Genomic DNA, 25,243 nt, shown 5'->3' with positions numbered 1-25,243 from the left:
TCCTTCAGCTTGTAATGATAGTGTGGGTTGCCATAACTCAGGTACAAGTCCTTGTACTTGGATTTATTGAACCACATGAAGTTCACCTGGGCCCACTACTCAAGGCTTAGTCTCTGAATAGCATTGTAACTCTCAGACATTTTGACTGCACCACATAGCTTGGTCGAGATGGAGAGGTCGAATATGATTTCCCCTTGGTGAACCCATGTTGACTACTCCTTATAATCTCCTTTTCCTCTACTTGAATGGAGACAACATCCAGAATAAGCTGCTCCATCACCTTCCCAGGGATGGAGGTGATGCTGACTGGCCTGTAGTTCCATGGGTACTTCTTAGTACCCTTGTTGAAGACTGGTGCAGTGTTGGCAGTCGTCCAGTCCTCAGGCAACTCTCTCATTCTCAATGATCTTTCAAAAGTGGTAGGGAGTGGTTTGGCAATCACTACTGAAAGCTCCCTCAGCACTTATGGGTATGTCCCAACAGGACCTATGGATTTCTTTACAGTGAGTTTATTGTCAACCAAGGAGAAGTTTTCCTTTCTCCAGACTCTCTCTCTTAGCTTCAGGGTCTGGGATTTCTGAGGGGCAGTCTTAGCAGTAAAATCTGAAGCAAAAAAAAGTGTTCAGTAACTCTTCCTTCTCAGTGTAATTTATTATCTGAAAGGGCACCTACCTCATTCAGTAGGCTCATATTTCCCTAGTCTTCATTTTGCTACTGACATACTTAAAGAAGCCTTTCTTGTTGTCCTTGACCTCCCTCACCAGATTTAATTCCAAGTGGGCCTTAGCCTTCCTTGTCAAATCCTTGCATGCCCTGACAACATTTCTAAATTCCTCCCAAGCGTCCAGACCCCTTTTCTGCATTCTGTATACTTCCTTCTTCTATTTGACATTTTCCATGAGCTCCTTGCTCATCCATGTGGGTCTTCTGCCACCTTTACCTGATTTCTTACTCTTAGAGATGCACCAATCTTGAGCTTGGAAGAAGTGGTGCTTGAATGTCAACCAACTCTCTTGGGCCCCCTTACCTTCCAGTGCTTAACACATGGGTTATCTTCAGGTAGGTCCTTGAAGAAGTCATTGTTGGCTCTCCTAAAGTCCAGGGTTGCAATCCTACTTATTGCCTTTTTTCTTCCATGTCAGATCCTGAACTCTGCTACCTTATGGTCGCTGCAACCAGGGCGGCCCCTGGCCTTCACATTCACAGGCAGTCCTTTATAAGAACAAGGCCCAAAAGCACACATTTCAGCACTGGCTGCTCCACCACCTGCTTCAGAAGGCTATCTTCGGTGCATTGAAGGGATTTCCTGGGCTATGTGTGCCTGGCCATGTTGTTTTTCTAGCAAATATCCAGGATGATTGAAGTCCACTATGAGAATCAGTACCTGTGGTCATGAAGCTACTTTCAGCTGTTTGTAGAAGGTCTCATCCACTTCTTCCATCTCATCAGGCGTTTGGTGATTATAGATCTCTGATGAGAGAAGGAGGTTTCAATGTCTGTTCAAGATAGAAGTGACTTCTCATGGCCTGCAGTGAAGCTTCTACTTTTAAATGCTCAGATAAAAAGTGGTGCAAGTGGCCTTTATTCTGGTGTTGTTTTTCTTTTCCTGGACAAAGCTGTTACATAATTCACACTGAATGTATACAGTAATACAAGCTAGAAATTATTTACTGAAAAATATTAATCCAGTGCAGCCGAAGGGAGCTGCAAGGGTAACTATTTAGTATTAGCATTAATTACTGCACAGGGACATTACTGCAGGTGCTCCACATTTATTAAACCATTCCATTTAGCAGATATGAAGAAATCATGGTTATTCTGTCTCAGTAAGAGATGTATGTCCTGCCATGGATAGCCAAGGGAGCTCTGATAAATTTAGTTCAAAGAAAAAACAGAGCATTAAGAGAGAATCTGAAAAGCAGGTTTTCTATTAGAAACAAGTAGACAAATTTATTATCACTGAGCTAAAGTAATAGATTAAAGGGACTGAGACGTTCTTAATGATTGTTACAGTGATCAATGAAATACATGATCAAAGAAGTATTTATTTATTTATTTATTTAGCTTTAAAGATTGCTCCTCTATCTGTTTGGAAAAAAAAATATCATCAGCATCTTTTTCTACTTTGATAAAGAAGTTGCTGCCAATGTTTGGGTTCAGAGCAGCTAGTCTTAATGTTACAAATGTGGTCGTGAAATCCACTTGCAAGCAAAAGCCTGGCATCTGAAATATTTGCTCATTTTTTTGAAAGATACGCTTTAAAGTCTTACAGATAGAATGGATAGAGTGCCTGTTCTTAAAAAAGCATGGCCATAATTAGAATATAAGCACATACTTAAATGCATATTTAATTACTCTGCAGAACTGGTCTTATTGTGTAATTCTGACCCTTTTTTGTGTGTTAATGAAAGAGGAGAAAATGCAGAAACTTAATCTGAATGACCAAGGCCTAAGTCATTCTCTTCTTTTAGGGCTCATTTATTTGTAGCTTCCTCAGAGCTACATTTTATGGCCCAAGAATATATTATAAACAGATTTCCAAATAAGAAGTTAGTGAGAGCGAAGAAATTTGTCACTCCCTCTCTGAAATACTAGAGAGCTTCCCATGTACTCTATAACTTCATACATCTCCTTGTTCTCTAACTTGTCACTTTGACAAGAATGAAAATAAACCAAAGCTGTAGGTTTAGGCAGACTGGTATTATTAACTGCCTTTTTCTTACAGGAATGTTGACTTGATAGATTAAATAAAGCACCTAGCAAGGGTGTCTCTAAGCTGTGTAGGACTGTGCAATACAGATGCCTCATTTCACTTGACATTGTGTTGATTTGTCTGTTATTGTCACTTGCCATTTCCTGTCTTGTAGAAATTGCATAAAAATTTTGCATACATAGATAATAATTGTTGTCGTATTTTCTATTTTCAAAGCAGTGGAGGAATGTATCTTGCAGAGTCACAGGATGATAGAATATTTGAAATGGAAGAGGCCACCCAGTCAATTTTCCTAAAATGTAAAATCAGCCCATACAATGCATTTTTCAGTCCTTCGTCTGATTTAATTTTAGGTACTTAATGCAATGTGGCTTTTATCATTTCCCATTGGAAGCTAGTTTCGGTGCTTTGTGCATCTTACTCTGAGGAAGCTTGTTCATGTAATTCTGATGCGTATTCACTCCTCAGTGCACAACATTAATCAAACAAATGTGGTATACATATAAATCACTCTAGCATATAATGATTCCGTATTTTATAGAAGAGGCAGGAAACCTTCCAATCTATCATGCATTAAATCAAATTTTCTGTGCCATTTTACAGCTGTTTTTTAAAAAAAAAATAATTAATGAAAATGTCTGATTTTCTGAGTCCAGGAACTTGAGGCAGAAAGAGTCCAACTGATGGAGGAAGTGACATCTAACAGGAGGAAAATGCAGGAGCTTGAAGATAATCTACTCTTTCGCCTAACGAGTACAGAGGGCTCTTTGGTTGAAGATGAGTCTCTTATTGAAGTCCTAAGAATCACTAAAACAACAGCGGAAGAGGTAAATTTTGAATGCCTTGCAGATGCATTTTGTAATTGTAATTTGAAGATTATCTGTGGAAAGATATATTTTCTGTTTTTTGTTTCCAATCTACAGTTTCTATGCAGCATTATCCTTCTTAACAAACAGTAGAAATAGTATTATTGTCTGTTATAAAAGTATTGCAAAATTAAACTATTACCTGGATAATTTCCTATATTCCAGATGTACCTTCCAAGTGTTAATTTGAATCAAATCCTGCTGTGCTTCATGTTTGAGCACATGAGGACACAATTGCCTCTGTTGAAACACCCACAAAGCTTGACTGAAAATACCAGTGTGATCTTAATCAAGACCTTTTCCTTTTGCTTGTGCAGTCCAAATCACAGATGACATGACTAAATCAGCATTGTCTTTTCAATTAATTTTAAGGTCAGTGAAAAATTAAGCATAGCAGCGGAGACAGAGGTGAAAATCAATACTGCACGTGAAGAGTATCGGCCGGTTGCTGGTCGTGGCAGCATTCTTTATTTTTTAATTGTGGAAATGAGTTTGGTGAATGTCATGTACCAAACATCCTTACGGCAGTTTCTTGGCATTTTTGACCTGTCAGTGGAAAGATCTCAGAAGTCTCAGATCACAGGAAAAAGGGTGCTGTATATAATTGAGCATCTCACCTATGAAGTCTTCAAGTATACAGTTCGAGGGCTGTATGAAAATCACAAATTCCTGTTTACTTTGCTGCTGGCATTGAAGATTGACTTGCAGGCCAAGAAAATTTCACACAGTGAGTTTGAGACACTGATCAAAGGTAATTTCTCCATAAATATTCTCTATTTGCATATGTCCGTGGACTGCCAAATTCAGATTTCACAGTGCTTACACTAGCAGTTTGTTCTGTCCATTAGGAGTGGTGCTTTTTAACTGGTGAGTGAACACGTGCATATTGCCAAAGAGAAGTTTACAATATAAAATCTACAAAACAAGCAATGTAGATTATTGTTGTCAAAATAATGCTAAAATGAGTTTATTTAACAGTCTTGCATTGGATGACAGTCAACAAAATCTCTTTTGATTGCTGGTGAGCAGGCAAATGAAGGCATGGGTACTTTGTACCACATTTAAGTATGATTGTAAAAAGAAAGTGGAAATGTGTTGGACATTGTAAAACATCCCAATGTATCACCTTCACTGCATTATGCTACCAGAGCATGTCACTGCTAAGACACCATGACAAAATAAAAATTTTGTATAATTTATAAAGATATAATGGGGGCAAACACCATCTCTAAGATAAGCTAAGCATGGTCACAAATGAAGATAAGTTCAACCAGGTTCTTGCATCCAAGTATCTTAGCTTGCTTGGTGAACACCAGTTTAATAATCAGCTGTGACTCAGCTGCATTCAGGTTACAAATGGGAATGATGCTGGAATGGTGGGTGAGCTGTTGAAGTTGCAGTCCTGGAAATGTTATGTACCATGTGCTTTGTCAATCTGTAGAATAGGTGAAGGAGGGCTGGACTAACCATAGATCCTTTCTACATCTGAACAGAACACTTGTGTTTAATTATTGTAGAGCAAGTATTGCTCTACCTCTTCATATAAAGAAACTCAAATAATACTGGGATATCAGCTCTGGGAGACACTGAGACCATTCATTGTTCATTAAATAACTCTTCTATGCATAATTCTAGGTCTCTGTGTCCTGTTTTACAAAGGTTTTTATCCCCCAGATAACAAAATTCAGTATTTTAGATTACTTGTTATTATTTTTCTTTTTCTGCATTAACAATCTTTTGTTTGTTTGTCTGCATGTTTGTTTCTCCATATAAATATTTTTCTTTGCAGGAGGTGCCAGTTTGGATCTAAATTCTGTGGAACCGAAACCAAAAAAGTGGATCCTTGACATGACATGGCTCAATCTTGTGCAGTTATCTAGCTTGCACCCTTTTAACGAGCTTCTGGTTCAAGTTGTTAGGAATGAAAAGGCCTGGAAAGCTTGGTTTGATGCAGAGGCACCTGAAAAAGCTGTTGTTCCTGATGGGTATGACAGCTTACTGGATCAGTTCCGTAAGCTTCTCCTTGTCCGTAGCTGGTGTCCTGATCATACAGTCGCCCAAGTAAGATATACTTGCATATGGTGTTTATGCTATCTGGCATCTCCTCTATAACTACTGATTCTAAACTTATGTTCCATGACTTTGTTTTTTATCATAGTTTTGTCACAGAGTGAAGTATTTTGAAAAATGAGAAAGATATTGAAGCCCTTCTAATACATATAGGAAAAAGTAGCTTTATTTAAATGTAACACACGAGGGCACTGAATAACACTGTATTTGAGTTTTAAAAACATTGGTCATTTTTACTATGGTATTCTGTAAGTGGAGCCCTGAAATCTGTAAAGCATATGCATTCTTCCAGAGAATTAAAAGATGCATTCATATTTCTTCACACAAGATGTGGAAAGAAAACAGTTCACTTCGATGACAGGTGCAATAAAATAGCAGAACTTTTTACTTACCTGTCCCTCCACACTGAGGAAGTAATAATTATGACTGCCTCATGGCACATACTGAAATTGCAATGGGATTGCAGTTTCTCAACAGTATGTGATATTTCTATTTTCTTCTCTATACAAGTTTCTAAGAGATGTTTGAGAATATGATTATATCTTCTTTTTTTTTTTTTTTTTTTCTTTTTTTCTTTTTTCTTTTTAATCTTTGGCTGCACTGAAAAGTGGTACTTCTGATTTTGCAGCCACCTCTTATCTAGTGGCTGGCGATCTGGCACACAGCAGGGGGGCTGAAACCAGGTGATCTTTGAGGTCCTTTTCAACCCAGGCCATTCTATGATTCTGTGATTCTAAGATTCTATGATTCTGTGATTTTCTTCCATATCACAGCTTTACATATTGTATGTTGTAATAGCACACTGTATTTAGGATATATTTATCTTCCTTTCCTACACTTCAGTGGGCAAAGGAGAGAAGTATGGCAACTTCACCTTCCACAGTCTAAACAGTGGGCTGTTTAGCTACTGCTTATCCAGCAATACTTACACTTGTCTTGCGCAACCACATTTGAGAAAGAATGTCTCTGAATGGTGATTTCAAATACTGTAATTATTTTAATTGTTGAGGAAAGAGGAGATATGTTTCTGTTATTTTATCTTTATATCTTCTTTCCCCACTGTCTTTCTTTTACTTACTATGAAATTTCACCTCTTTTCAGTAGGACAGAAGTCACAGTAGAGGAAGGTTTGTTTATTGATGGATGTGTTTTTTTCTGAATCTGGCATCTGGCTCAGTCTCCTTTGATCTTGGGTGTTTCTTTCCATAATGCACACCTCAGCTGGTTGTTTGCACAGTTGGAAAATCATGGCTTTCAAAAAAGTCTTTCATACACCTTTGAAATCCTTTACAGCTTAGAAATCCTTTTAGAAAATGTCCATGAAAAGAGGAAAATAGAGGCATAGAAAAGGCTGAGACCTTTAAGGCTGTAGTCTGAGCTGTGTTTATTTTAGTAGAAGTAGATAGTAAGCATAAGAGACATGAATTGAGTAATCACTGGATGGGAGAATTTCTTTTTCCACTTCCAACAAATATATGGAAGACTGTAACTCAGTCAGTTGAAAGATTTGCCCAGACTGCTATGCTGTAGATCCAGTGTCAACAGTGTGTGCTTAGAGGAACTAATGTGGTGGGTATCAAGCAACTCTTTCACTTGGCTATCTACCAATCTGGTAAATTAAAAATAAAATATTTATGGTTTTGATAGCTTTGTTTTGTTTTGATTTGCTTTTTAGGCTCGACACTACATTGCAGAATCCATTGGTGTGAAATACGCAGAAGGATTTATACTTGAAATGGAAGCAATGTGGTCAGAAAGTGACTGTCGAACACCTCTGACATGCTTTTTATCAGTGGGGTCCGATCCCACTGAAAATATAGAACGTCTTGCGAAATCAAAGGTATCTTAAACTGAGTTTGCTAGAGCTGACCAAGACATTTATTATGTCTGTCTCTTGAACTAGAAATGTTATTTCCATGTTTTATGTCTATCCTAGTGGTGAAATTTTTATTCATACCATTGTCTTCTGCAACTTAATTTTGGACCAGTAACCAAAATGAATATTCTGAGGAAATGAAAATGTTACTTTCCTGCTTTTTCCAGGTCTTTTATTTCAATGAGCCCCCTGTCTTTGTGCAGCAGACCAGGATGGTCCATTACTTAGTGAAAAGATTTAGCTATAAGAGCAAAGCATTACTTGTGGTGTAAGCTCCTTCCCATTCACTGGAGGAGACCACAGTAAGGACAGTTACAGGAAGAACAGAAATATAAATTAACAATATAAAAATGTAGCAATAGAAAAAATGATTTTGATTATTCCTCATCCATCAATTCACTTGAGGCATAAATGCAACATTCCTTACAGCACTCCATGCTTTGTTTTTTATAAGTCACAGAGTAGATACAAATATAATTTTCCTGAGAATATGTTATTCACAGTTGTTCTCCATAAATTCTCCTCCTTGATAGAATGTATCTTCATTTATAGGTGCAGAATTTTTTACACACTAAGTAAAATTCACTTGCAAAAGGGAGTACAGCACACAAATCTCTGGATTATTAATTAGAAAGTTTGGGTACTCATCCTTGAAAACCAGGCTCCTTTTATTTTATATATCTGATCATTATGTTAGATGTTTAAAGCTAGGATCTAACTCTTGCATCAGTGCTTAATGTTAGGGCACAACCTTTGTCCCAAAACCAGATAACCAGCCAATGTACCAACATAGGCAAGGGGAGAAAGGTAGTTGGTTGAGCAGGATTTTTAGACTTAGTGGAAGAAATGTGTTGGAAGAACAGTATTTTTCCTATTCACAAAATACTGACTGCAAGAATATTTATAGGCTGGAAATGAACAACTTTTGAGTCCCTTATATTTTAGCTGTTCCCAATTGGAGTCTGTTTTTTGTTTGTTTGGTTGTTGTTTTTTCATGGCCTGTGGTATGAATACCAATTTGAGTATCAGTTTTGTGATGGTGTTTTCTGTCACCCAATTTGCCCTTCAATGTGCATATCCTGCAAATCAGATTCCTAGATAGGTACTTATGCTCTCTTGGATATGAGATAATTTTTAGTAATCAATGAAGAGTGGTGCCTGTGAAAACATTTCAGAGTACATGATTGAAATGTAACTCTGACTTGCATCCAGGAGCTGAGTTTTTCTATCCCACTGGCCATGTAAGGGGTGAGGTGTGCTGAACTCCATACAGAGTCACTTGAAGTCAGCCGGTCACTTAATTCAGAGTCACTGAAGTCAGCAGTGGGGGGAACAAAACATTCTCCCATTCCATCAAATCCAAAGCAAGGCCTTCATCAGTCTGGGGCAAGTGCTCATAGAAAGTGTTCTCTAATTTTGGCTGTCAAGAAAACAGCAGGTTTTCTTGTCATTTTGAAAGTGTATTGCAGTGGGCAGTTTTAAAATGTTTTCATGTTTTAAGGAAGCATAGCTAGAATAATAATAAGTCAGGCTGAAAATCATATTAACAACATAAATCAGTTATCTACACTTGGAAGTGTTCAAATTAATAACCAGAATTTATCTTTCACTCTAAAATTTTATTCTTCAGATGACCACTTCTCAAAGAAATGGAAACATTAGCTGCGACTCCTTAGCTATATAATCACCCTTATAAAGCTTGCTGGGTCTATTTTAAAACTAGTTGGATTTATGCCCCCAGTGCTTTCATTTGAAATTGGAGTGAAAATTCAACCTTCTGAATTAAAATGAAATTCACACCGCCTAGCATTTTAACTTCATTAAAACTGGATATTTTAATTATTATACTATTTGTTTCTTACTTAGGGATTGTTGCATAGAACCTTTAGCAAAACTGTTAGGGACACCGGGATGACTAAGATTATAGCAATTTCATCAGCATTAAGATGACACTGATATACTGGTATGACTCACTATTTACAGAAACATTCTGTAGGCAAATATTTGGATAAGAGCCTTTTAGAAGGAATAAAAGGACAATCCATAGTGAAAATATATTTTTTCCTTCTCTTGATGTTTCTATAACCATTAATGAGTGTGCATTTGAGATGAAACATTGCTAAGAGGAGCAAATTATGAGCGGATGCTTTGATAAGGAATGCTGAACTAACTGAATGTCTGTGTAGTCTGTAGGGATGGTGATAGTGTCTGACCTATAGAATTGCTAGCTGTACTCTGATACTATGTAGAAAAGAGAAAGTTTTTGTCCCTTCTACACATGGCTTCACAGCTTATTCAGCTTTACTTCTTTCGTGTTATTTAGTTTTCCTGCTTTTGGCCGGAGTTTCATTTTTATACTGATCTGAGAGCAGGATATAACTACTTTCTAATACTTGGTGTTTTCTTCTTAAATCTTTTTCCAGGATGTGAAGGATCATATACAGTAGCTGTGTTTATGCTATTCAGTAAAACCAGGTCAGGACCTGTTCCCTGATCCTAAGGCGAAATGACCCATCACACTCTGTATCTTTATGGTTAAACTTTCTCTCCTACAGCCTCATCCACACTGTTTAGGACTGGATGACTTTCTTCCTTCTTCTTTTTTTTTTTTGTTTTTTGTTTTTTGTTTTGTTTTGTTTTGTTTCACAATGGCAGTCCATAGCAGGAAAACCTAACATTAAGCTTTTAGACAGATGAAGATATGCCCAGACTGGTAAGTCTTTATGAAGTTCATAGCTCATGGCATGAGGGATAATCAGCTGTAGGTCTTAGGCAGGAAACGGTTCATGAAACTAAGTCTTTTCATCAGTTCTCTTGCCTCCAACTCCACCTGTATTTACAATATATGTGGAATAATGTACTCAACTGAATTTGGGAATTCTAATTTTCCTGGTTAGAAGCCAGCAGCTAACCTAAGTCTGGGGATCACTTATTAACAAGTAAGGACAGAAAAGAATTTAAGCAAGAGGGAGTTTTCCTGCATTTTATTTACAGAGTTGTATAGTTGTATATGGCCAGTTTTTCTTTTCCAGATACCTTCCTGAGTTCTTTTTTCATCTTACGCTTTTCTGTTTTGCTATAATCGACTCCCATTGATGTTAGTGGTTTTCTTTGTGGCACAATGTCACTATATATTGGCTGACAGAAGCAGTAAACATGTAGCCAATCATTGCAGAGAATTATATTTAAAAAAAAATTACAAATAAAAACTTATTTACTTTCCAGAACATTCCCTGTCGTGCCATTTCAATGGGTCAAGGCCAGGAAGTCCATGCAAGGCGCCTGTTAAATCAGTGCATGCAAGATGGAGGATGGCTCCTTCTACAGAACTGCCACCTTGGCTTAGTGTTTCTTAATGAATTAATGGATACCATCACAACGACAGAATCAGTGAGTGAAGGTTTCAGGACCTGGATAACTACAGAGGCTCATCCAGAGTTTCCTATTAATCTTTTACAGGCGTCTATCAAATTTACTAATGAGCCACCTCAAGGTAGGAAACCATGCGTTTCTTGGGTCTGTGTAAAAAAGGAGGCTTGATTTTATTTCCTCTCTGTATCATTGAAATCTACACTATGCTTTAGTCCTTATTCTCTCAAAGTGCTAAATATGGCACTTTGTAAGTCAGTCATGCAACATGTAAAGCATACTTCTTTTGGGGAGAAAAACTTTGTTCTGTAACAGAAATTGATGGTGTTTTGTTGTTTGGGTAAACCCTGTGGATCTTGTCAGTGGAACTTTCTTAAACTTAATGCCTGCTGCCACTCTTTTCTTGCCATCCTGATGACTCCACCCAAGGATGCAGAGGAGAACTGATCCTGTGCTCTTGTGGGTAATGAAATTGAAGGACACTTCTGAACGCTTGGCCTCAGTGTCCCACACTGCAGTATGTAGTTGTGGCTTGTTGCTTTTCATATGTCATCTGGCACTACTGTAAAAAGTCTGATCCCAGCACCTTTGTCATTGCCCTTCAAGTATTTGTTACTACTGAATTTGTTACTATACTGAATACCCTTCAAGTATTCTGTTACTACAGAACTACTACTGAATAGTTACTACTACCCTTTATCTTCTGTAACCAACAAGAGAGTAAATGTGAACCTCTGGTAGATCTGATTTGCGATTGCTTTAGACTTTCACTTTCTTGTGTTTCCCTCATATGATGCTTTTGTTTGGCCTTGGTTTTCCTTCCCATTTGAGAGAACACTGCTGTCCAGGACGCTCAGATGGAAAATCAGCAGAAAGTCAAGTCAGCTTTATGCTGTGTAGCTGCATGTAACAACTCATCTTGAACACTGGCCTAGGTCTTTGGGCAACCCCTGGTATTTGTATCCATGCATTTATCTTGCAATTTTCTGCACCCTTAATCTGCCAATTTCCCCAACCTTAGTCCACATGCACAAGCACAGCGTGTGATCAGCTCCCTGACTGACACTGTTCTGACTTGGATCATTCTGACTCACTCAGTTTTTGGACCCTGTACCACTCATACGAAATGACAGGTCTGTGCTTCAACTTCTCAGTTTTGGACAGGCACTGTCTCATATATACACACACTGCTGCCTTTCAGTATTCACAGTTTAAGTTGTTTTTTACATCTCTGTTTTTGTAGGTCACGCACTCTTTGCTCCATGCCACATTTATAGACTTGTTCTGTTTCTCCACACCTCTTTTACATGCCAAAAGTGGGCACTGTTTCTGAGGGGAAGCATGATCATTACTAAGGAAAAAATGATGATAATTTCATTCAATCTGCTGGCTATGTTCCTTCAAAGGTTGTCTAATATCTGATTTGTTTTATTTGCTATGACAGTCCTATAGTGGACCAGGAATCTGCAATAACCTTGAGATGATTATCAGTTGGACTCAGTGAGATCTTAGCTTGTACAAGTGCATGGGATTGTTCTGCCAGAGATGCAGGACTTTTCACTTCTTGTGAACTTCATGCAGGTACTATTTATGAAGTCTTCAGGGCTCTCAAGATCCATCTAAGTTGCTGCTCCACCGTTTAGTATGTTAACCACTCTTTATCATTTTCTGCAAATTTGTTGAGGTTGCCTTTTGTCTCCTTATTTAAGCAACTGAAGAAGATGTTGAACAATATCTGTTCTTGGTGTACTTGGCTTTTCCATGGCTGCCAGGAAACCATGCACCATTGATGAGGGGCAGCAAAGGGTGATGAAAAGGCTTTTGACACTACCTCCTATAACATCCTTAGAGACACACTAATGAAGAAGAGATTTCACAAGTGTACAGTGAGACAGAGTGAATTGCATGAAAGGCTCAAAGTGTTGTGGTCAGCTGCACAAATCCAGCTGGAGAGCTGGACCATAGAGAATGATACTAGAGCCTGTAATGTTTGACATTTTCATTAATGACCTGGACAGTGGGAGAGAGTGCATCCTCAGAAAATATGTATAGATGATACAAAGTGGTAAGAAAGCGCTGATATACCAGATGGTCCTGTTGTTCAATGGGAGGCTGACAGGCTGGAGAAGTGGGATAACATAAATCTGTTGAACTTCAACACAGGGAAATGCCAGACACTGCCTCTGGAGTGAAAGAACTCCATACACAAATACATGATGGGTCTGAGCAGCTGCTAACACAGCTTTGCAGGAAAGGATATTTTGCTCCTGATGGAAATAAAATGGAACATGAGGCGGAAATACAGCCTTGGAGCAAAGATGGCCTGCAGCAGCTAGTACTGCTTTAGGAAGATCATTTCTGAAAGGATGAGGAAGGTGATACTTCTGTACTGAAGCAGCGCTGTCCAAGTCTGAGCTTCTCAGTGCAGAAAACACATGGACATATTAGAACAAGTCCAGTGAGGGTTCACAAAGATACTAAATGGCATCTGATGTATGAAGAAAGGCTGAAGGAGCTGTGATTGTTTAATCCTGAGAAGGAAAGGGTTAGGGACACCTTATCAACGCATGTATACATGTGATGGGAGGGAGCAAAGAAAACAGCAAGGCTTTGTATTGGTGCCAAATGAAAGAACAAAAGTGATGGACATAAGTGGAAATCCAGACAATTTCTGTATAGCAGTAGAAAAAAGACCAAGTGTGAAAATGGTCTCTGTGTGACTGGAAAAGCTTGTTTGGATTTTTTAAAGGCTCTCTCCTCCTGACCCAACTGGACAAGGTTCTGAGTGACAAGCTTTGGCTGATCCAGCTTTGAGGAGTGTTGGGCAAGGTAACCTCCAGAGACCCCTTCCAGCCTCACCTGTATAGAGTGATTCTGTCTGATAGGAGATAATCCACCTTTTCTTAGTCTCTAACTTATAGCCGTCTGTATGAGATTATTCTTTTATACCATTGACTCAAAAGAGCTTGCTGAAGATCACATGAACAAGTCCAAGTAAGTCCTGGTCAAGGACTGAGAAATCATTTGTCTGAGGGATACAGATGGATGAGGCCAGGGCCAATGAGAGAGAGATAAGCTGCATATGAATGACCAGGAAGAATATGGCCATCTCAGGGGGGGTGCTGCACATGACTTTTACCCACAAACCCAGGGATGTCATGTAGTAAGAAAAAAAAAAAAAAAAAAAGAGGATAAAAGAAGGATCGGTGACCATGGAGTCAGGTTTTCTGACATCAGATTTCTCACAATGTGAACAAGAGAGGTTTCTGACATCAGATTCCCCACAGCATGATGCCTGCGTGCTGAAGAAGAACAAGGTTTCTGACAACAGATTCCTCACGACCTGAGACCTGCATGCTGAAGAAGAAGGTGTCTGCCATCAGATCCCTCACTACAGAAGTCCTGCTCACTGATGGAGTCTCCTGGAACTGCTACCTGAATCCTGCTGCCTGCTCTTGGACTTACCCCGTGGCTTCTTCCCGCTACCCGCTTGCTGCCCAAGCCCGGCCATGCTGCTGCTCCCTCCCCCTGTACTTTTGCCACAGACCATCAGAACGTCTTGCAATTGGACTTCTGCTGGATCCTGGTGGTGACTATCCCCTCTTTACACAATTCTTGCCTCTTTCTATCTTTACTATTGCCTGCCTTTCCTTCCCCATCACCCTAAATTGTCCATCCTCCCCTTCCCCATCTCCCTGATTAAGATTTGTAATAAACTGGTCAGACCAACATTTGAACCATTGTTTCTTAATCTCATGCTGGGTATACATATACCAAAGAACCTCTTCTCCCTCCTATAAATTGGAGCGAGACACTGTCCTGCTGCTGACTGCCCCTCTCTTACTCAAACCACGCTGCTATCTGCAGATGTAATTTTTATATTTATAGGAGTAACTTACCATGTTGCTAATTGTGTATTATGAGGAAGGACTGTATTTGTACATAGGTCACTCTGAAAGTAATGCCTCCTATTTTTTTTTCCCATGAAAACTACAACAGATAAAAAAGCACAATAACACAATTTGATAGAGCAAAATCTCACCTATAAAACAGTGCTTTTCAACATATTCACCACCATTAACTATGCATTCTTGACAGCGATGAACAAGAGTCTGCATGCTGCTGTTGTAAAATTCTGCATGGCTGTCAGAAGGTGGCTTGCCTTTCATGTCTCTGTCACCACCACTAAAATGCACTACTCACTACCTCGCCATGTTCATATCATGTCCACTGTTTGATCTCCATAAACGTTCAGCAAGTGCCGATGGATATCTGTGGGTGTCTGTTGCCATTGTGTCAGACTACCCCTCTGTTGCCCTCTGTCACGTGGCAACATTGGAATACTGTGGGAAGGTTCAGCCTCTACTGCAATACCACCAACATCCATCCCTGATGTAGTGGGCCAACATAATGAAATAGGAGGCATTGTTTTTGAAGCAGCCCTCATATTTTGAACTCTAGAAGAAACATCCTCAATCCTAACACTTACTCTGTCTTGTAACTCCCTCATATTTGACTGTGTAATGCATTAACTTGACCTGCATTTATATGCATGTTAGCACTGATTTCAGTTAATGAAGTCAGTGGGGGCTGAGAATTTGTATCCACGGTCAAATTTAATCCCTCAGTCATTTAAAACTCTTATTTCAGTATTCATCCTTTGCATATTAGTAAGGCTTCTAACCAAAGCGTTTGATTGGAGTGAAAGGCATCCTCTTTCCCTGTACATACTTCACTCTCAAGAGCAGTTAGTCAGTCTCTTGATAAAAATTTCTCATCTCTTTCTCTTCTCCTCCACCCTTTTATATTCAGTGCTCAGCATATTTTTGATTGTGCTGTGACCCCTCCTTATCATTCAAATCATAAATCCTTTCAAATGATAACAGCCTATAACTCCAAGAGGCAGTTTTATAATCCAGGCTATTGCCAATTTACAGCTTGCATTTAATAACAGAAATATGCCTGGGGTAACAATTTAAGTCAGGATGAAATACAAACAGTTGCAGTTTTCTGATACTGTCCCACTATGTTCATAGCATGCTGTGATAAGAAGCTTAGTTTGATGAATTCTTCTTAATTTTGGAGCTTTATTTTGATATATGATATTTGAAAATGTGTTTGCTTGAATAGTGTTCTTCAAGATCTTTCCGAAGTAGGAAAGAAGCATAAGGCTTTTGTTTTCTCACTGGGAGTACTATGGCCTCAGTATTCTATTTACTGCACTAGAAATCCATATTTTTAGATTTCTGTTAAGCTGGTTAGGTGGAGATTATCATAAGAAGGAGCGAGTAACTCACGCTTGGTATTGTATGGCTAATGAGAGACTTGTTTTATGTGTAAATGCTGAAACAGCCTCTTGGATGTTTAGTGCTGTATTTCATTTTACATGTTAGGTGTCTCTTCTCTTTGTACCAGAAGAGGTTTAGGCTAGACATAAGAAGGAACATTTTCTCAGAGAGAGTTTTCAGGCACTGGAATGGCTGCCCAGGGAGGTGGTGGAGTTGCCATCCCTGGCAGTGTTCAAGAGGTGTCTGGATAAAGAGCTAGGAGATATAGTTTAGTGGTTTGCTGTAGCAATGGTAATGGGAGAATGGTTGGACTAGGTGATCTTGTAGGTCCTTTCCGACTTTGTGATTCTATGATTCTATGATTCTATTGTTTGTCGCTGAATAGTTATGTTTGAATTTCAGTTGTTACTGGTAACATTTAGAATCGGTGTAAATTGGGTGTAATTCCTTCTGTATGCAAGAATTTAATATAATTTGGTCCATCATCTTCTACCTGAAACAAAATGTGGTTAAACTTTGTTTGGCATGACCAGCTGAAAAGATCGTTGCTACAGAAGGATTATTTGAAGCTACATGTATGATGAAACTGTAAACTGCCGGCGTGAATCTTGTTTAACAGAAATTGGAATTATTGGTTCCATACTTCTTTTTTTTTTTTTTTTGCTCATCTTTTGCATTTTTATTCTTATTTTCTAGGTGTGAAAGCTAGCTTAAAACGAACTTATTCTACTATCACTCAGGATCACCTAGAAGTGAGCAACATGCCACAGTGGAAACCATTACTATATGCTGTAGCATTTCTTCACACAACTGTTCAGGTTTCAAATCATATTTCATATTCTGCTGTCATGAAGCCATGCTCACTTGTGAATGCATCTGTTAGAGAATGAAAAACATGTTTAGATGTAAGGCCTGTGTTAGCAAATCAATACAAACATTGTGGTCCAAATGGCAGCCTGAAGTGCACTTGACTCTAAGTCATCTTCTTGGTGGAGATTTAGAATGTGTAAATATCAGACACTGCCCTGAGATCCACACACTGCTAGCTGCATCTGTAAATCATTATGTAAGAAACTGCTTTTGCTACCTGCCCCTCCACCATGCAGGGACTTCAGTGTTATTTATGTACCCACTGAAAAAGAACCATAAAGAATTATCGAGGCTAGTGTGATTTGGACATTGTTTCTTAAAACAGTACCTTCATTTCTGAAATTCAAAAATGACAGTTCTAGATTCACAGATTGACTACTTTAAAAAGAGGAATTTTTTTCTTTTTCTTTGTGAAAATATTTATATTTCTCTTCTTTGTTTATCTGTCTCTACTGGTGATGATAAATGAAGAAAAACATTTAACTACTAGATAATTAATCAAGCATTTGAACTCATGTGTGTTATGTGAAGAATCATTTTTTAAAGTTAGTGGAATACAGCTCCAGCATATTTTATGTATTCTTCTACACTCAACATATTCTTCAAAATTACAATCAGCCTTTTATCTTTAACTCTACCTATCTTGCAGGAAAGAAGGAAGTTTGGTCCACTGGGTTGGAACATTCCTTATGAATTTAATCAGGCAGACTTCACAGCCAGTGTGCAATTTGTTCAGAATCATTTGGATGATATGGACATTAAGCGCGGAGTGAACTGGAGCTGCGTTCGCTATATGCTTGGAGAAGTACAGTACGGCGGCCGTGTGACCGATGACCTCGACAAAGCACTGCTGAATACATTTGCAAGAGTGTGGTTCGGAGAGCATATGTTCAGCGACAAATTTTGCTTCTACAAAGATTACGTGATTCCAAAAGGGAAAACAGTTGAAGACTATCTCCAGTACATAGAACAATTGCCAGTGGTTGATACACCTGAGGTAAAACATTTTAAAGTATTAAAGGGAGTTTTTGTTAGAGAAAGTATTTTGTGGAGCCAGGAATGTATAGGCAGTATTAACAGGCAGAGCAGTATGGGTGCTACTGTATTGAGTGTCTACTATAGGTCTTCTAATTAGGAAGACAAAAAAGGTAAAGCCTTCTTCAAGCACTCAGAGAAAAGCTCACATTCATGTGCTCTGATCCACATGGGCAAGATAGTGAGTTCAGCACAGGACTGTAAAGATGATGGACTGAAGCATCTTTCGTATGAGGAAAGGTTGTGAGAGCTGGGACCCTTTAGCCTGAACAAGAGTAGGCTCATGGGGGATCTTACCAGTACATTTAAATACCTATTGAAAGTGTATAAAGAAGGCAGAGCCAGACTCTTTTCAGTGGTGTCTCATTCAAATAGTGTTATTTTGCTCTTTGTATCTGCTGTAGTTTCCACAGAAAATAAGTAGATTTTACTTTCAGAGCAACCTACATTCACAACCACATGTGTGTATACTGCAGTGGTCACGTTAATTGCAGAAATGGGACATCCTGCTCTCTCTAACACAGCTACATGTGTTGCAGTTAGCTAAAATTGAAATGGAACTGAATGTTATGAGTTCCTGTCTCATTGCTATAAAGTTGATAAATGCCTTTATGGGTAAGTTCTATTAAAATTAAATAGGCAGGATTGAATAGAAAAAACTGATTTTCTATTACTGATAATGTGCTAGAAAGGAGGCTGAGAACAATCCATGCTCATAAAACAAACTTGAAAAGGTTTGAATCGCTGAAGGTAGTGATAGCAGATGCAAGGGCATCTGTGCTGACAGAGAAGCACCTTTTACCATTGACTTTTATGTAAATAGGATCAAGTCCAAGAATGCAAACATTTTCACATTGTCACAGGTTAGGAAGAACATTCAGTCATTCCAAAATCTGTCAAAATTGCCCATGGAAACTTTTAACCTCTTAAGCTCCTGGTCTCCTGTCCCACAAAGGCTATTGTGCTAGTCAAAGCACAATAAAAAATGCAGTGTGTCATTTATTTCCTTCCTTTTCTATTTTGGTTGAGAAAGAGAGACTGAATAAGTCTGATTACAGCATCTTTGCTCTTTTGATGAAATTTCAACCTCTGATCAGAATAAACACTGACTTCTAAGGGGTCTATTGAACTCAGAAATCCCTTTGAAAATGATTTTGATTTCAGAGGGGTGTAGAGCATTAGCAATTGGGTTTGAGGTTTTATCAGGCTAAATAAAAACTGACCAATTGAAATGCACAATCTAGCATCCCTTTTAAAATCGAGATTCCAAGATTTTGGATCACAGAAAATAAGAAACTCTCTTTACTTTGATTTCTTAATACCTCATATATCACTGTCATGAACACCTAGGACCAAAGGGTTTTTTGTATGTAACACCCCTGTCTTTGTCAATATTATGCCAATTATGAAATTAGCCTTTGGATTAGCACTGCAGCAATTTGCATTCACTAGAACAGATATTTGTTGTGCTTTTAACTTGGGCTACTGCACTGCCACAAAACCTGCCGGTACAAAACCAACCAAACAAAGCCTTATTCTGCAAGAGCAGAAGCAGAAAAGTGCATATCTTCAACTGTGTGTATCACCGCATGCTGATAAAAAATGAGTGAAATAAAGTGTATTGATATTTTTGCTTTTTGTGTCTCTAAATATACAGGTTGAGGTAGTGCTGTCTGTAAAACATGTTTAATCCTGCCAGGAAAATAATTACATGCTAGCTATGACCCCAGTTTCTCTCTTGGGCAGAATTAAGTCTGCACTGTGTTCTTTGTGCTGCTGTAAGGGTCAGTACCACAGCTGGTGTAAATCAGTGCTGCTTTGCTAGCTTTGACACTATTGCAGCCACTTCTATTTCTCCTCTCTGAGTTTCTAGATTTCCAAATACAAAAATACTGCGTGTGGCTCTTTTTCTTCCATACTCAGAGCGTGTAAATATTGATCAGCTGGAATGTCTTCTTAGAAGATGCTAGTTCTAATATTATGTACAAAAACACAAAACATGAGAACCATGTTGCTTGGCTTTGGTGCTTGGTTTAGGGGCAAGCTTCCCTCATTGCTGGATCAGTGGCTCAGTTTGTTAGAGATAATTAATAGCTATAATTCAATGAGGGTTTGTGAAATAAGTCACAATCCAATTCCTCCTGGAGAAAAGCTGCAATCAACCCGACAATTACAGACTTACTGATATTTCAGCAGAGGTTTCTGAGAAAGCCATTATCATTCAAACAAAGGGCAGCTTTGCAGTAATTCTGTGCTAGCTCTATCTTAAATAAAATTATTCAATTTCAAAAGAAGTAGAAGTAAGGAATAGGAGATTTAAACCAAAAATAGCTCAAAGCATAAAACATCCTAAATATTATCACCAGTCATAAAATCTCTAGCTCCTTAAACTGTGGGCTGTTTTTTATTCTCTGAGCTCCGTCCTTTATAAGCCTGTGTGAAACAAAATGCATTAGAAATGGCACTTGGTCTGATTGATAGGGGCATCTACTTGACCTGGTACAAAAAGTAGATCTGCAGAGGGGAAAAGGTAGTGGAGAGGGGTCAGTGTCTGCACATGACACATTCCCAGCAAGCTCTAGTCTGATCCAGTGAAAAGGAATCGGTGTGTGCACAGCATAATCTAAACCCTGGTATGTGGTGATAACCAGATAGATACATCAAAATCACTCATCATCTGAATGAAAATGTTGTAGATGTAACCTACACTAATGTATTATATTTCTGTATAATTTGTGCTTGCTTCTTGGCCAGTTAAATGGATGTACTTCCACTGATTCTCTATTATTTTATAGGGCTGTGGATTTTCTTCCTTGTTTATCAGTAGCAGTGGGTCCTTTCACTGGTAAAACTTAGAAGGAAAAGTGCATTTTTCCCCTATTTTTTTCTCTTTTTATTTTAAGGTATTTGGACTGCACCCTAATGCAGATATAACTTATCAAACCAACCTTGCAAATGAGACACTGAATACAATACTGAGCATCCAGCCCAAAGACAGCAGCACTGGAGGAGAGGAAACCCGAGAAGCAGTGGTGCAGCGCCTTGCTGATGAGATGCTGGAGAAGTTACCTCCAGATTACAACCCCCATGAGGTATATGCTCTTTTGATGCAGATGTTTTGTGTATGTGTTTTATTGTGCTTCTTTCGTACATTTAAATGTCAGGCATTTTAAAAAGCTCTTAAATTTATTCATAGCATTCTAGAAGACTGTTTGGGTTGATCATCTAAATTATTCTTACATCAGATACGTATATTGCAAATAGCACAGACTGCTGACTGAGCCACCTTAACACAAAACAGCCATCAGAAAGTTCTTTTCCCCCTCAGTAGATTAGAGGAAGATACCAATGCTTTTACTTAGGGCACATCCAATAGTCTTGGGGCCTTAGCAGTATTTCCAGTATTCTGTTCTACAATTCATGTTACATTTAATATGTCTGCTATAAATAACTGTCATAATTCAGCTCAGAACTTCTCTTTTCCTCCCCCTCCTGGTAAAATATTTAAATTCACAACTTTTATTTTGTGAGTTTATCCAGCAGCTTTCCCTATACAGTTATTTTTCAAGTCATTCATGCTTGTACATCCCTCTTCTCTCACATGCCTATTGAGTGATTCCCATTGGGAGTATATTCATCATTTATTTATAGAACTTATTTCGGGATGAAGTCAGCTTTCTAGTTTTCCCATTGTTGTTTAGCAGCAGAAAAGAAAATAACTATGATAAACAGTAAATAAAATCAAACAAGTGTATAATTGTTATTAGTGATTATTGATTTAATACTTCTAATAATTAGCATCTTGGATCTACACCTACAGTCTACACCTTGTATTGTTCTCTGTCCTTTTCCCTTCTCCTTTGCATTGGATTTAAGCTGATTCACTGAACTAATGTCAAGTTTCATTCAGTTCCTTAGAATTTTGGTCTCAATTTGCAATAGCAATCAAATGTTGAATACTTACGTTGCTTATATAGATTTGCCATATTTATAATATGGATATTAAGCTAATTTTATGAGGTATTTCCTGAATCCTCTAAATAACGATTTCTTTGTTTCTTTGTTCCTCTTGAAAAATTTATAATGCTTCAGAAGTTGTCAAGAATGCATAATTTGCTTTATACTGTGATCAGAGGATATTCTCACCCTCATATTCTATGCTTGGGAAATTTGTGCAGAGTGTTGTAATACTGTAAAATGCACCATACTTGTTTCATCCAAAATTCACTTCTAAGTTGTTTGAACAAATGGCTATTTTTGTCTCACGTTTTTTCTGTTTAATCACGGTCTCATTCACTCTCATGAAACACTTGGTTTCATTCACTCAGGTTATCCATAAAAAATGTGCTTAGAATTGGCTTTCTCTTTTCTGTCACTTCCTCACAAATCTTAGCTTTGCAGTCAACCAGTGATGGGGTCATGGACAGTAGTGAAAGACACAGTGTGGAAGGTCTTTTTTTGAAGTTCAGCCCTTCACTCTTGTCTCTATTTTAGTACCCTATCTGGATACAAAGCATACTTTCCCATGTGAGCGTATTAAAAAATAACCACTAATTATTATCAGTGCCATTTTGTTCAATAATATGACAAGCTATTATCTTTTTTTTTTCATGATCTGCCAGGCGTACAGACAAGATTTTATTTTCTCATAAGCAATCATCTCTATAATGATTATCACAATTAGATAGTTCTTTGCTTCTGTATTGCTACTCTGACATCTCTAATCCTCAAGGAAACCTCTTGCTTCAATTTGCTTGAGAGATTTTCTCTTGATTCAAGTCATGAGATATTCACATTGTATCAGATGAGCCAATATTAGTTACTAATACTTCAGCATCATGTCCCCAAAGCCTTTCTCATCTTTCTTGTAACAAGCATAGTAGAGGATGTACTGTTGGATCATTTTTTTTTTCCCTCTGTCTTTCTTGTAGAGATATTCTGAGCTCATGGGGCAATTTTGTTTTATTATCTTATTAATAAACATAGATACTACCTCTTCCTGGTGATTTTTAGTTTTCTTAGACTCTGCACATCTTGCTGGTTCTTCAAAATTTCCTTTTTTCCCCTTAAATAAAAGATTTACCTTTTCTGCCGTACTTTCTGTCTCAGAACTAGCTTGGGTCTTCAATAATGCTTTCTTTGTCAGAAGGGAATTTGCCTTTTCTCCCAGTAGTGCTCAGTTCCATTCCTTTATGCATTGGTTGGTGGTGCAATGTGGCAGAGTATTCTCATCTGAATTTAAATTCTGTTATTCTGGAACTTCATAGAAATGGTGAAGAGGATAGGAGTGAGCGGTAAATAAAGCTACATTTTTAAATGTCAGCTTGCATAAAATGATAAAAGAGAATATACAGAATCAGATAATCAATCCTAGAATCATAGAATGATCTGGGTTGAAAAGGACCACAATAATTGTGTAGTTTAAACCCCCCTGCTACATGCAGGTTTGCCAACCACCAGAACAGGCTGTCCAGAGCCACATCCAGCCTGGCCTTGAATGCCTCCAAGAATGGGGCATCCAAGATTTCCTTGGGCAACCTATGTGTTACCACCCTCTGTGTGAAAAACATCCTCCTGATATGTAACATAAACCTCCTGTGTCTTAGTTTAAAACCAATCTCCCTTTGTCCTATCACTACCCACCCATGTTAACAGCCTCTCCTGTATGTATGCTCCCTTTAAGTACTGGAAGGCAACAGTGAGGTCTCCCTGGTGCCTCTTCTTTTCCAAGCTAAACAAAATATCAAAATGCCAAGTAGAATAGAATACCAAAATTAAAAAAGAATGTTCTCTAACATATGGCTGACAATTTTGTTAGAGCAGAAGAGAAGGGAGAGATTTCAAATATTTTTTTGAGGGAAGAAGCTACAGATTTTAGTGGAGTCTTGAATATAATAAGTGAAGGAGTAAAGTGAAATTCTGCTCACAAGTACAAGGAGTGAAATGAATTATGCAGTTTCTTTCTGTGATACCTGAAAAAAAAGAGATTGACCAAATTCTGTTGTTTAAGTGAACATTTGGTCATTCGGGACATTACTACCTACTAAATCAGTTTAACAATCCTGAAACAAATAAAAATGGTCTAGCAAATTTTAAGAGACTGAGGTAAAGTGTCAAAGAGAGTTCCTATACACACCTCGTTGGATAAGAGCAGCAAAAGAAGAACATTTGGTAGTCCTAACAGTGCCATTTGGTTTGTTTTTAGCAGAATATTGAGTTCCAGAAAGGCCATTACGTGGTAGTCTTCAAAAATCTCGTTATAGATATACTGTCAATGCAGAAAAGAAGTGAGGAAATGAAAGAATTAGGAAACAAATGAAAATAAGTAGAAGCAATTTCTCTTTGGTGAAAGTGGTAGGTTCCACTGCAATCTTTGTTCAGTTCTTGTGACTCCAGTAAGAAAGAGTTCATTTGTTTGGAGTGAAAGCCCCAACATTGTAGGATAGTGGTGGCTGACACTGAAACCAATTGTCAAATGACTCTGAGAGCTCTGGACATACCTTCTCTTGATACAGTGTGAAATATAGTCTGCCACACAAAGACTTTCATTTCCCAAGTATTAGCCTTTGTTGTGCATGACATGCAGTTTCTTTTGTTATGTTCTTGTAATGATTCATCTTCCCAGTCATACAACTGACCAAACGTCAGCTCAAAAACCTATAAACAAGTCACTTTTGCATGCTTTATCAGACTCCAGTACGACCCAGGTAAAGCTAAAGCAAAATAAACCTCCCTCCTTACCTAAAACAGTCTTCAGTTTCCTCATTCCAAAAGCAGAGGCAGGATGAAGTTTCTGTTTTCTTAACCATTTTTGCATTTGGATTTTGCTTGTTAGAAAGATTAGTGGTAAAATTATTAGGTCTGATCAGTCCATGTGAGTGAAGATGGATGCAAGAGTAAATGTCAGCCTGTCACATGCAGAGATTTATAATGAAAGCATTTTCTTGTAGCCTGAAAAGCATATTACAAGTGAATAGACATGGAGACGTTCCAGAGATACTGCGCTATATTGGCATTCAACCCCAATAGCAATGTTTTTCTTCCTTAAATGTTCTCACAGTCATCATTTTACCTCATCCTCCACTAAGGCTAAGTCTGCATTAGGAACTACTATATGGCAGTGGAAGTTCATTTGAGGACCCTGGCGTGTGTTAGG

The 25,243-nt window shown here is 38.2% G+C and overlaps 1 protein-coding gene across 1 annotated transcript in view; it reads left to right on the top strand.

The window, feature by feature from the left end:
* The window catches only part of LOC107309909 (dynein heavy chain 5, axonemal-like), a 141,341-nt gene that overhangs the window by 94,203 nt on the left and 21,895 nt on the right, over positions 1–25,243 (top strand). Inside the window, exons 66-73 of the mRNA XM_015855081.2 lie at positions 3,370–3,540; positions 3,952–4,330; positions 5,369–5,640; positions 7,325–7,489; positions 10,751–11,018; positions 16,879–17,000; positions 17,702–18,049; positions 20,991–21,179. Of these exons, the coding sequence (XP_015710567.1) occupies positions 3,370–3,540; positions 3,952–4,330; positions 5,369–5,640; positions 7,325–7,489; positions 10,751–11,018; positions 16,879–17,000; positions 17,702–18,049; positions 20,991–21,179 (1,914 nt within the window). The remainder of the gene's footprint in view (positions 1–3,369; positions 3,541–3,951; positions 4,331–5,368; positions 5,641–7,324; positions 7,490–10,750; positions 11,019–16,878; positions 17,001–17,701; positions 18,050–20,990; positions 21,180–25,243) is intronic.

This window comes from Coturnix japonica, chromosome 2, assembly GCF_001577835.2.
Source record: "Coturnix japonica isolate 7356 chromosome 2, Coturnix japonica 2.1, whole genome shotgun sequence".
NCBI classification, from domain to species: Eukaryota; Metazoa; Chordata; class Aves; order Galliformes; family Phasianidae; genus Coturnix; species Coturnix japonica.
The sequence above is the reverse complement of the archived record's forward strand: the minus strand, read 5'-3'. Positions and strand labels throughout refer to the sequence as shown.